Source organism: Salmo trutta, chromosome 33 (genome assembly GCF_901001165.1).
Source record: "Salmo trutta chromosome 33, fSalTru1.1, whole genome shotgun sequence".
In the NCBI taxonomy this organism is placed as follows: Eukaryota; Metazoa; Chordata; class Actinopteri; order Salmoniformes; family Salmonidae; genus Salmo; species Salmo trutta.
In genome coordinates this window covers 21,408,179-21,421,454 of record NC_042989.1, presented here as the reverse complement: position 1 = coordinate 21,421,454, position 13,276 = coordinate 21,408,179, and the positions used below count along the sequence as shown (strand labels likewise).

Here is a 13,276-nt window from a genome sequence, read left to right as displayed (position 1 = left end):
TCCTTCAGGCAATTCATGAAGCAGTCTTGTCCAGCTCCACTGACCCAGATGTGTCAAGGTAAAAATCAATCAGCCTGCAGTCTGGTCAGTACCTAGAGACACTGTCATCATTGCTAGCTAAGCCAGCAAAGTATTCAATGGATGTAGTTGTAATCAGAGCATAGATCTACTATGTTTAAGTACACAACGTATGTTTATTGCTATATCTAACAGAGTTACTGTTAAGACATTACCGGTCCTGGATGGGAAGGTATTCACAGCAATAGACAGGATTAATGAATGATGTCATTGGTCATTGCTTCCTTTGTTCAGATACTTGGGAATAAGACAGATGGTCAAGGGTGAGACACTGCGTAGAAATTCTTAAGAAAGACTAAACACACAAACTCTCTACCTCCTACCCTAAAAATCATACGTCTCTACTACGCGCGCGCGTGTGTGTGTGTGTGTGTGTGTGTGAGAGAGAGAGAGAGTAAACACTGCTATCTATGGTCTGTTTCCGCTGCAGTCTGAACTTGGCTTGCTGGGTGGTTGGATGAGTATTCATCAGGACCTGACATGTTCCTACACCAGCCCCTCCTCACACACACACACAACGCCAACCCCGCCTCCCATGCTGTGAGGTCACATACATACCCCATCTGACACGCTTGGTCACACCTGCGTATGTTCTCTCTGTGCTCCCAACTTGTCTCTGAAATATGAGACTCTATTCCAATCCATCCACCCCACCCTCAAGGACATTTTCCATTAGAACATACATTTATTTGACCCTTGAGCACTATGGCATTATCATTTCCTGATTCCCCAAACTACTGAAACACTTATGTGAATAGCCTACTACAGGTCAATAGCTGTCGTAAGTATTCCCAGTCATAAGTCTTTCACATTCCAATGGTATGTATATGCTGCTGGCGGTGGTTCAGGTGTCCAGATGTTGCCTGCACACAATCACACTCAGGGTTCTGTCTATCTCATGTATTTATAGGACCCCCTCTATTTTAGGGAGTAAGTCATGATGCGTCGGCGGTAAGGTGCTGTGAGTCTTCTGCTGTTTGTCCAGAGTGTTTCCATCACTGTCATTGTCTCTTCCTCATTTCTGCTCCTATCCACATCTGGAGGGAAGTTACTTTTCCAAGAATTAGCTAACATTGATTTGGGGTAAAATGCTTAATCTGAAAAAGTGAAATGTGGAACAATTCTCAATCAGGAAGGGGGGAATCTGTCATTACATAATAGGGGCAACCGAAAGGAGGTTTAAGAGGGTTTATGAATGACTCATAGGCTATGTATGCATGGCTCTCCCTTTCACATGATTGGTGATGTCATGTTAGGCAAAGAACCCAAGGAAGTGTTGGAAATGATCAGATACATATGAGGACGATTATTTCCCTTTTTTTGTTTAATTTCTAATACAAAATGAATACATGATCAATAAACATGAACGGTTTCAGTATCAGCTGAAGTGTAATAACGGAATAAAATCCTAAATATATTCTACTAATCTGGCCCAAAATTCCTAGTGGCAATAACGTTTTCTGAAGTTATACTTTCTTCACTTTTCTCGTCTTCATGTGAGGATGGAAAGTCTGACCAACTCAAATCTAAACTCATACAACGCCTCCCAGTGGATGAACTGTGAATGGCAAGAGGAATAGATCAGCAATAGGCCTATGCATCCTCTCAAAAAGCCAAAATATTCACATTAATTTACATATACATTTGCCGTTAGCCTATATCATATTAAAGTATTATTTTTCCATTTATATATGGCTATCTCAACAACATATTGGCTAACAATCCACATGTTTTTATTTTAAGGGGATCTACATCGTTTATTCTGTAAATCATGACTATTTGTTTGTACATTTTATTAAAAAGAGACAATGAAAATAAAGAGGGAAGCATATTTGACAAAGAATGTACTTTTTACAGGAAACGACTGGTTGGCCCCTGTCCTCTATAAAATATTTATATGGAAATTCGGCTCTGGAATGCATTTTTTTCCTATGTGTAGCCTTCGCCTTGGATATTACTCTCAGCGTCATGAGGTAAGAGATAAGTTCGTCCCTTTTTCCTTCTGCGATCTGATTGGAGGAGATGTTGTCTCAGGAATGTCATGAAACTATTGAAATAGCACTTATGTCCACAGTGTTAGTAGAATAGTTTGAGCATCAGAATAAAGAAAGAACAAACTTGAAAAAGAGTTTTCAGCGAACATAAGATCACTAAAACTATTCAACGAAGGGAATAAACTTGGAGAATTTAAGAAGAAATAACGGAACAACGAAACTGAAAATCCGGGGCTTTCTTCAACTGATCGATCTGTGATTTATTTATTTTATTCAGGTTGGTCAATTCTAATAATAATATTTTCTTTAAATAACATGTAGCTTTTTAAAAGATATTTATTACGTTTTTATAATGGGACTGTAATCTTGAGAAGTGTGTAAATGACAATACCTATTTAACAGTTTTTCTACTTTCTGGTTGAAACAGATTTCTGAGGTTTCAAGATGAAGCCGACAGGAGTATTTCTCCTTTTGGTGCTTTGGAATTGTGAGGGCAGCCGGGTGGCAGGTGAGTTTTTGGAAACTTGGGGAACATTATAACATTTTTGACAATATGCTTTTTAAAATCAACAATGGAATTATTCTGTTAAAAGTTGCTGCGATGTTTTATCTGTGAACTTGAAGTTGCCAAGAGAGACTCACTACAGTTTCTCCCTTCACAGAGATTGGAGATGATAACGGTGTATACGACCTATTCGAGCTTGTGAAAGTGAACAAGAGGCACCAAGGAGTTACCTTGGTAAAAGGCGCAGATCCCTACAGCCCAGCCTATAAGGTCTTGAACGCAGACCTGATCCCCCCGGTTCCCGAGATCTCCTTCAGGGACCTCATTGATTCAGTACAAGCTGAAAGAGGATTCCTTCTCCTCGTCAACTTCAAGCAGTTCAAGAAAACCAGGGGTAGTCTTTTGACTGTGGAGAAGAATGACGGATCAGGACCGATATTCGAAATTATTTCTAATGGCAAGGCGCAAACTCTGGATGTGGTATACTCCACCGGGAACAAGCAACAGGTAGTGTCCATAGAAGATGCAGATCTAGCGACAGGACATTGGAAGAATATCACGCTGTTCATTCAGGAAGATCGTGCCCAGCTGTTCGTAGGATGTGAAGAGATCAATATATCCGAAATAGACGTGCCCATTCAAAAGGTCCTGACGCATGAGGTTGCGGACATTGCCCGTCTGAGAATTGGAAAAGGAGCTGTGAAAGACAAATTTATGGTAAATATGACTTGATTCATGTGTTCATAAATACATTGCAAATAATGTTGTAATTATGTTTAAAAATAAATGTTACACTTCTGAAGTTTATAGCCTAGTCTGAGTAGCCCCAACCTCGTGGATTGCGCACTGCGCAACATTTGGCGTCCAGAGATGTGATATTATTTTACATAAACATTTAGATATTATGATCCCTAAGGAAATGTATTGAAAAGTTGTAAACGTGTTAATATGGAATAGCTCTAAATGGAATGTGTATTTGTGCAGGGAGTGCTTCAGAACGTGCGCTTTGTTTTTGGAACCACTTTGGAGGCAATCATGCGCAATAAGGGATGCCAAAGCTGTAAGTGTGATTTACAAAATGATAAATGTTATTTTTGCATTTAAATGTTGGAATTACTGTATAAGTTGATGTTATTCATTGCTTGTTAGTTGTAAAAATCTAAATGCATTTCATTACCAAATAGAATTACTAGTACCGGAATTCTATATGGCCATTAATAAAGTCTCTTCAGGTGGATGTTATTATGCTGTTCATGGAAATTACTGTCTGTCCTCCTCCAGCTGGAACATTGACTGATGTCATGACCCTAGACAACCCAGTCAATGGGTCTAGCCCAGCAATAAGGACTGATTACACTGGCCACAAAAGCAAAGGTGAGACCAGACTTCACTCTGCAGGGACAAGGCCATTTGCTCCTACTGGTCTGTGCTCATGTGAAGGAGGGAGGTGACTAACTGATTGCTTTTCTCCTCTTTAGAAATTCAGCAGGTCTGTGGCTTTTCCTGTGAGGATATCACCAGCATGTTCAAGGAGCTCAAGGGACTCGGCGTGGTTGTTAAGCAGCTGTCAAATGAGCTCAACAGAGTGGTAAGCACAGAAAGCAGCTGGGTCTGTGCACTGTCATCCTTCCTCCCTCCCTCTCAAGTCTATCTGTTCCCAGTTAAAACCTCTCCACTGCACAGCCACTTGCCCTTGGAATGGCAGGTCCTGACAGATCATAATGGCTGCCATATGAATACACAAATATGTTTGGCTGTCATTGAATTTGTATTTGCTTTAGTTAAATCAAGCTATGTCTTCATCACAATGTTGATTGGTAATGTATTTATACTGGAACCTTGGCTCTGTAAAAGTTTCCATCCTATTGTCTAAACACATGTCCCTCTTTCTCCCTCCCCTCTTCTGTGTTCAGAATAAGGAGAGCACTCTGCTCATGAACCAGATGAACATCCACAGGGGGGTCTGTCTTCACAACGGCATCGTGCACAAGGACAAAGATGAGTGGACCGTGGACGGCTGCACAGAGTGTACCTGCCAGGTAGGTGTCATCACACTTGGTGGAATGCAGTTATTCAGTAACCCAGCCAGTAGTAAACTGTGTGAAAACCAGGCAGTAGCTCCTCAACCCCTTCTGTAATGAGGTGTTAATGGGCTCTTGTGTTTAGGCTCTTGTGACTAGGCAGTGTCTGTTTGCTAGCCTTCACCTCACCTCTAATGAGATGTTTGAGAGAATAGCAACAAAGCAGTAGGGGGGTTCTGCCCTGTCAAACCCCTCTCTCTCTCTCACTTTCTCTCTCACTAAGGGTGTTATTGTAGTTATCTATTTGGCTAGGTATCAAGAATGTGTATTTAATTAGTACATCTGCAAAGACCCTCTGTTCTGCCTTTCCCACTGTCACCGTCCTTCCCTCCAGACCCCCAGCACATTGCTTGTCCTGACCCTAGAGCAGGTGCACAGATCTAGGACGGTAGCACAGCGGGGATCCCCCTGCCCCAGCCAAACATCATCCCAATGTTCCCAAACATAGCAATTAGTCCTGGCAAAGCAGCAGCCACTTTTGCGCAATGCAAAGTTAAGGGTCCAGATCATTTTCCCGGCCGTCCTTGTTGTAGCCGGACAGCCTGCTCTGGAGACAAACTATTTACTCATTTCAGCAATTCTCTCTATAGAACTCTGCCACTGTGTGTCGCAAAATCTCTTGCCCCCTGATGCCCTGTGCCAACGCCACCGTGCCCGATGGAGAGTGCTGCCCACGTTGTGGAACCCGTAAGTACTCTTCTACTGTTGAAAACAAGCCTGTAACAGTACTGCAGTACTTTTTTGTGTGGTAGACTTTAACTTTTTTTGACAACCTGCCTATCAGGTGTATTTTAATTTGGAAAAGTCTTCCTTTATCATTTGACAGTCATTCACATTCCCTGAGTACCCCTTGGAATGCCAGGTCTCAAATCTCCTGGGCTAAATTTATTCAAATAGACTCTGTTCTTTGAAAATCCTTTGCCCCCCTGGCTGAGCTCTGCAGTGTTAATAGCTCTCCCATTGTCTCTCCCCCCTAGCGAGTGACTACGCTGAGGATGGTTGGTCCCCCTGGTCTGAATGGACTCATTGTTCTGTGTCTTGTGGACGGGGAATCCAACAGCGAGGTCGATCATGCGACCGCATCAACAGTAACTGCGAGGGCACCTCTGTGCAGACCCGCGACTGTTACCCTCAGGAATGTGACAAGCGCTGTGAGTAAACCTACCATTTCTACTCAACAGTATCACTCAGTACCATACATCTCATGTGTACTGTAATAGCACATCTACTCTACAGTATCACTCAGTACCATACATCTCATGTGTACTGTAATAGCACATCTACTCTACAGTATCTCTCAGTACCATACATCTCATGTGTACTGTAATAGCACATCTACTCTACAGTATCACTCAGTACCATACATCTCATGTGTACTGTAATAGCACATCTACTCTACAGTATCACTCAGTACCATACATCTCATGTGTACTGTAATAGCACATCTACTCTACAGTATCACTCAGTACCATACATCTCATGTGTACTGTAATAGCACATCTACTCTACAGTATCACTCAGTACCATACATCTCATGTGTACTGTAATAGCACATCTACTCTACAGTATCACTCAGTACCATACATCTCATGTGTACTGTAATAGCACATCTACTCTACAGTATCACTCAGTACCATACATCTCATGTGTACTGTAATAGCACATCTACTCTACAGTATCACTCAGTACCATACATCTCATGTGTACTGTAATAGCACATCTACTCTACAGTATCACTCAGTACCATACATCTCATGTGTACTGTAATAGCACATCTACTCTACAGTATCACTCAGTACCATACATCTCATGTGTACTGTAATAGCACATCTACTCTACAGTATCACTCAGTACCATACATCTCATGTGTACTGTAATAGCACATCTACTCTACAGTATCACTCAGTACCATACATCTCATGTGTACTGTAATAGCACATCTACTCTACAGTATCACTCAGTACCATACATCTCATGTGTACTGTAATAGCACATCTACTCTACAGTATCACTCAGTACCATACATCTCATGTGTACTGTAATAGCACATCTACTCTACAGTATCACTCAGTACCATACATCTCATGTGTACTGTAATAGCACATTAACTAATAATTATGTGTCTGTCCTTTACAGTCAAGCAGGATGGTGGTTGGAGCCACTGGTCTCCCTGGTCCTCTTGCTCTGTGACCTGTGGTGAAGGAGTCATCACCCGCATTCGCCTTTGCAACTCCCCAACTCCCCAGATGGGAGGCAGAGACTGCCAAGGACAGGGCAGAGAGACCGAGGTCTGCCAGAAATCACCTTGTCCAAGTGAGTAGAAGAGCAGCATCTAAACACATGTGCCTATCTATCTGTCTGGAGATACAGCTGTAACTCATCTCTCTCTCTCGCTGTACTTTAGTTGACGGAGTCTGGGGACCCTGGTCTTTATGGGACACCTGCTCTGTCACCTGTGGAGGTGGATTCCAGACGCGCCAGCGTCTTTGTAACAACCCCACCCCCAAATACGGAGGAAAGGAATGTCAGGGTGACGGCAAAACATCCCAACTGTGTGGAAAAGAAGACTGTCCTATTGGTACGAATTTTATTAATAGATTATGGCATTTGTTATTTTTACCTAAAAGTGTACAAATCCATTTTTGTTCAGTATTTTAAAATCAATATGCTTCTTCATATAGATGGCTGTCTGTCCAACCCCTGCTTTGCTGGCGCTAAGTGTAGCAGCTTTGATGATGGTTCCTGGAAGTGTGGCGCATGCCCAGTGGGCTACACCGGAGACGGCATCAACTGCAAGGACATCGATGAGTGCAAGGAGGTCCGTGACGCATGCTTCACACTCAACGGAGTCCACCGCTGTGAGAACACTGAGCCTGGTTACAACTGCCTTGCCTGCCCCCCTCGCTACTCAGGACAACAGCCCTTCGGGAGAGGAGTGGAGCAGGCCACAGCCAAGAAACAGGTGAGACAAACTCTGGCTACTGCAACAAAATACACAAATGTGAGGATTTCTATTTATTCTAATGCTAGGAGGTCAGCAGCACATCTTAACCCTTTAGTATGTATCTCTCCCTTCCCCCTAGGTGTGCACACCCCGTAACCCCTGCCAAGATGGCAGCCATGATTGCAACAAGAATGCCAACTGTATCTACCTGGGTCAGTTCAGCGACACTATGTTCCGCTGTGAGTGCAAACCTGGTTACGCTGGCAATGGTCACATCTGTGGAGATGACACTGACCTGGATGGATGGCCCAACAAAGACCTCCTGTGTGTGGAGAACGCCACCTACCACTGCAAGAAGGTAGGAAGGATCACACCCCCAGCACTGCACAAAGTCTATCCCTAGCTTCTCCACTGTGTTATTGTGGTTATGGCTCTCTAACCAACCCTTTTTTTCAGGACAACTGTCCAAACCTTCCCAACTCTGGACAGGAGGATCACGACAAAGATGAGCTTGGTGATGCTTGCGATCACGATGATGACAACGATGGGATCCCTGATGATAGGGTGAGAGATCAAAACAGGACTTGGTTATCCACAAAGAAACCAAACACAGCAATCAGTAGTCCTTTCTCTTATGGGCTAGAGAAATTGGAGGAGTCAGGGGAAAGCGAGTAGCATATGAACAATGTAGTAATGGTGTTAACTTTTTCAAATTATTAGGACAATTGCCCAATGGTCTACAACCCCGCTCAGTATGATGTGGACAGAGATGACGTTGGTGATCGATGTGATAACTGTGTGCATGAGAGCAACCCCGACCAAGTCGACACAGACAACAACGGAGAGGGTGATGCCTGTGCTATTGACATTGACGGTGATGGTAAGAGATCATCCCTCCTCCAACATCGGACAATGAAATCTCTGTCCTTAAAAGTTGTCATAGACTGATATAAATGTGTGTTCACTTCGCAGGCATTCTAAATGAGAGGGACAACTGCCCATACGTCTACAATGTGGACCAGAGAGACACTGACGGGGATGGAGTGGGAGACCACTGTGACAATTGCCCTCTTGAAAACAACCCAGACCAGGTAACTGCAGCTTTCATCTTCTACTACATAAGAACCCAATCTTATGAAATATCTTGGAGGGAAGTAGAACTATCATAGAGCCCCGCCTCTAAGGACAGTAGCCATAGATTGCACCTGTGCTCAGCTTTTGTAATGAAAGACAGGAATGTGAAAATGTGAAAGCTGGGAGAACAATGAGTGCAATTCTCCCCCTCTCCTTATTCAGTCCCCCCTTCTGAATAGATATGAATGTGTATGTGTGTGTGTGTGTGTGTGTGTGTGTGTGTGTGTGTGTGTGTGTGTGTGTGTGTGTGTGTGTGTGTGTGTGTGTGTGTGTGTGTGTGTGTGTGTGTGTGTGTGTAGTCTTGCCACGGTGCAAGGAAACAGGATTCTTGTTTGAAAGGAAATTACTAGCATACCTGAAGACACGGGGGCACTAGGATGAGGGATAGGATAGCACCTCTCATATTGAGGGAGATGACTTGAGTTGAGAGTGGTGAAATACATTCATTATGTCTGAGTGCATTGAAGTAGAGCCACGTTCTCATACAAGTGTGAAATAATGTGTTTTTGTGAAGACTAAATTAATTGTGTTGTTCTCCAGATTGACTCTGACTCAGACCGTGTGGGAGACAAGTGCGACAACAACCAGGACATTGATGAGGACGGTCATCAGAACAACTTGGACAATTGTCCCTATATCCCCAACGCCAACCAGGCCGACCACGACAAAGACGGCAAGGGTGACGCCTGTGACCACGATGATGACAACGATGGTATCCCTGACGACAAGGACAACTGTAGGCTGGCCTTTAACCCTGACCAGCTGGACTCTGATGGTGAGTCACTCTCTTCAGTAGCTCTATCAAACATTGGCGTCATTCAACTGACCTATTGAATGATTCATCTAGAAAGACAAAGTACTCTCTACAGAAATGCAGAGTCACAGAGATTACTATAGGGGTGGTTAGCTTGTTGTCTCCATGAAGAAATGTCTAAGTGCTTTTCTCTGCCTCCTCCTCTCAGGTGATGGTCGTGGAGATGTTTGCAAAGATGACTTTGACCAAGACAACATTCTTGATATCTACGATGTGTGCCCTGAGAACTTTGCCATCAGTGAGACGGACTTCCGCAGGTTCCAGATGGTACCGCTAGACCCCAAGGGAACCTCCCAGATCGACCCCAACTGGGTGGTCCGTCACCAGGGCAAAGAACTGGTGCAGACCGTCAACTGTGACCCTGGCATCGCTGTTGGTACGTACTGTAACATATATATAACACCTTAGGAACTAAAGAGAACAACTACAAAACTACCATTCGTAGATTATGGGTCCATTGAGAAAAGTCCTAACCAACCTCTTTATTGTCTATAGGGTTCGATGAGTTCAACGCAGTGGACTTTAGTGGAACGTTCTTTATCAACACAGACAGGGACGATGACTATGCTGGATTTGTGTTTGGGTACCAGTCCAGCTCCAGGTTCTATGTGGTAATGTGGAAGCAGATCACACAGACCTACTGGTCCCACACGCCGACCAGAGCTCAGGGCTACTCCGGAGTGTCCATCAAAGTGGTCAACTCCACCACAGGACCTGGGGAGCATCTGAGGAACGCCCTCTGGCACACCGGTGACACTGCTGGACAGGTATGGTCAGCTTCAGTCCACATTACAAGCCCAAAGCACATAAGAGCAGTGAGAGAGAAAACCACAGGGTAGGAAACATTTCTCATGTCTTTTTGTTATTCCTCCTCTTAGGTGCGTACTCTGTGGCACGACCCCAAGAACATCGGCTGGAAAGACTACACCGCCTACAGATGGCACCTGATCCACAGGCCCAAGTCTGGACTCATCAGGTGAGCTCAGATTAGGTTTAGCTCTGAACTCTTTAGCTCCTCTGCCTTTACTGAAACCACATAAACTCCTGCTTTCATGTGCTAATGATCTCATGTCATCGTCTTTCCTTTCAGAGTTGTGATGTATGAAGGCAAGAGAATCATGGCCGATTCCGGAAATATCTACGACAAGACTTATGCTGGTGGAAGACTAGGCATGTATGTCTTCTCTCAGGAGATGACATACTTCTCAGACCTCAAATACGAATGCAGAGGTAAGATGCTTTCAGGAATGTTTTGTCAAACAAAAAAAATGACTTGCTCATGCCCTTTGAGTCAAAATATGTACAGGGTTTTAACTGATTCTTTCCTTCTCTTTTTCCTCCAGATTCTTAATCAGACTAGAGAGAGGCTCTTAGAAGAATGTATTTACCTGCTCAAATATAAATGTAACATATGACCTGGGACCATATCAATATTACTCTTTATTTTGCGACAAGCACATTGGTGGAATGGAGAGCAAGTATGTGGGATTGAGGCAGAATGGACATAGGCTAACTGCCTGCCCTATGATGACTAGACCCCTGCACTAACAGCAGGTTGAGCATAACATTGCTCAGTGAAGAAATCAGATAGATTTCTCTGCACTTCTGAATTAGTTGCTATCCCTCTCTGGATGGAGGTCTAAAGGGAAGAGTATTTTCATTATTTCCGAGCATTACTTCAGATCTGCTGTGGACTCAGAAGGACTTGACTTGTTTCCAAATGAAGAAAGCAGTAGGATATTTACTCCAGATGGGCCAGAGATGCCCCTTAAAGGAACTATTGAGGGACCGTGGACGGTATGGATTGGCTGATACTATCAATGAGAGTGAATGTTTGTCTGCGTGTATGTTACCCATGAAGAGCTTTGTGATAAAGACACTTAAGCCAATTGTAGTCAAGGCATTAGCCATTTCAAATTCGGTAACTAAGTGGCTTCTAGTAGACCATTGCAGTTCAGCTCAGTATGAAGTATGTCTTCAGGGTTTGACCAGGCTTGCTAAGTGGTTTCTCAGGAAAGAACTCTAGATGATATATGGAAGGAGCACAGAAGCAGGACTAGCACCCAAAGCCAATATAGACTACTAGCGAACAACACAACTGCTATTTCGCCAGGATTCCAGGATGTCTTTTTTTTTCATCTTAGCTCAGACATTAGTGGAGAGGGACAAAAAACACATGGGCCAGTCTAACCTGCCTTGAGAGGACTATTGTTAACAAGGTTGTACATAAGTTATTATTTATTTTATTTGCTACCAGTTGAGAGTATTGACGCATGATCCTAGAGTTAGGATATCTCTCATCTTTATTCATCTCTGTCTTATTGTCATTAAAACCCGTTCTAAATAACTGGAATCTTGAAACAGGGTATAAATCCCTCTAAAAAAGTATTCTCAAAGCAGGATGCAGTATTAACTCTCATGCCAACCTTCCAAAATAGACAAATTAGGTGTCATTTAAATCCCATTGTTCTTCTGCACAGTATGTCTGACTTGTGTGCTTGAGAATGTGTGTATATTTCTGATGGGGAAAACAAAGGAAAACCTTCATGTACAAATATTACCTCATCATTTTTTTGATTGAACCCAACAAAACATGAGTACCTTTTTAGCAGCAGTATACATTGGTTGGCTTCTTTTTTGTGTGTGTCACTGTAGTGCAATCATTTTCTAATGATGTATATAAAATGTTTTTGTAGCAGCAAATTCCCCTAACGTTTTAAAAACGTTTTCTGAAATATGTTGTGCTTTATGTATGTCCTGTGCATTTGTAATGGATAAATTATTGTTATGTTTGTCTGTTCTATGTTATGAGGTTATTTAATGTGTAGATATATGCTATTTAAATAATTTATCAAGAAACGTGACCCGTGTTCCTGATTGTATAAACTTGTTTGCACACTGACATGAGGATGTCTTTGGATATTGTTTTGTTTAGTATTTTTGACTTTACTATTAGTGATGCTTGTCTATAAACATTTTTACCATAGTTTTACCTCCCAAATGCTGTTTATACTTCTACCAGTTATTTTGTAATGTCAACCGAACAATAAATACATCAGGAAAAATATATTATCATTGTTTTTGTCCTTTGCTTGCTTATGGATTTATTTTCAGCGTTGATATGTACAGTACTATGAAGCATTAAACAGAAATAGGTCATGTTCTGTAAACTCTGATGGAATCTATCACTTGAGTCTGGGGAGTCCTTTAGAAAGGAGCATGGGGAGTCCTTGAGAAGTCAACAGCATGGAAATTTAGGATGAACTAAAGCCCACATTCAATAGGACTTTCACACTACAATATCCCCTTGAAACCACGATCCCACACCTAAGGAGACAAGGAATTTAGCAACAAAGCCTTCAAAATGATTAGTTTATGGAAAAAACTACATTGTTCATATGCTAGTTGCGTCAATGTCTACCACCTTATACTATTACAAATGTAGAGCTATTGCACAATATAACCCACAGCAATGTGTCTAGTTTTCTTGGAATTTCCCAGTGAATAAAACCTCAAATAGCTTACAGAGTCACACCTATCTGAGGCATTCCACAGACCTACAGCCTTTGCTCTTCGGCTTTTGTAGAGGTGCTAAGAGACAGTGAGCTTGTACACTGAGTGGACAAAACATTAGGAACACCTTCCCTTTTGCCCCCAGAACAGCCTCAATTCGTCAGGGCATGGACTCTACAAAAAGTGCTGCAAGCATTCCACAGGGCTGCTGGC

At 42.8% G+C, this 13,276-nt stretch overlaps 1 protein-coding gene across 1 annotated transcript; it reads left to right on the top strand.

Moving 5' to 3' along the window:
- The first annotated feature begins 2,071 nt into the window (after window positions 1–2,071).
- On the top strand, window positions 2,072–12,619 carry LOC115172646 (thrombospondin-1). The gene is made up of 22 exons (XM_029730299.1): window positions 2,072–2,349; window positions 2,500–2,580; window positions 2,735–3,294; window positions 3,562–3,637; window positions 3,859–3,951; window positions 4,056–4,165; window positions 4,491–4,616; window positions 5,249–5,345; window positions 5,636–5,809; window positions 6,795–6,971; window positions 7,063–7,236; window positions 7,340–7,620; window positions 7,742–7,960; window positions 8,059–8,166; window positions 8,323–8,482; window positions 8,575–8,693; window positions 9,277–9,511; window positions 9,699–9,926; window positions 10,046–10,317; window positions 10,429–10,526; window positions 10,641–10,780; window positions 10,894–12,619. The coding sequence occupies exons 2-22, from the start codon at window positions 2,517–2,519 to the stop codon at window positions 10,899–10,901; spliced, it is 3,519 nt and encodes a 1,172-aa protein (XP_029586159.1). The 5' UTR covers window positions 2,072–2,349; window positions 2,500–2,516; the 3' UTR covers window positions 10,902–12,619.
- Window positions 12,620–13,276: the final 657 nt, after the last annotated feature.

Excerpts from the sequence above, each read along its gene's own strand:
- LOC115172646 (XM_029730299.1), top strand. The coding sequence starts at position 2,517 with ATGAAGCCGACAGGAGTATTTCTCCTTTTGGTGCTTTGGAATTGTGAG. Across the intron at positions 7,961-8,058 it reads CCACCTACCACTGCAAGAAG|GACAACTGTCCAAACCTTCC; the intron begins GTAGGAAGGATC and ends CCTTTTTTTCAG. Across the intron at positions 9,512-9,698 it reads TGACCAGCTGGACTCTGATG|GTGATGGTCGTGGAGATGTT; the intron begins GTGAGTCACTCT and ends TCCTCCTCTCAG.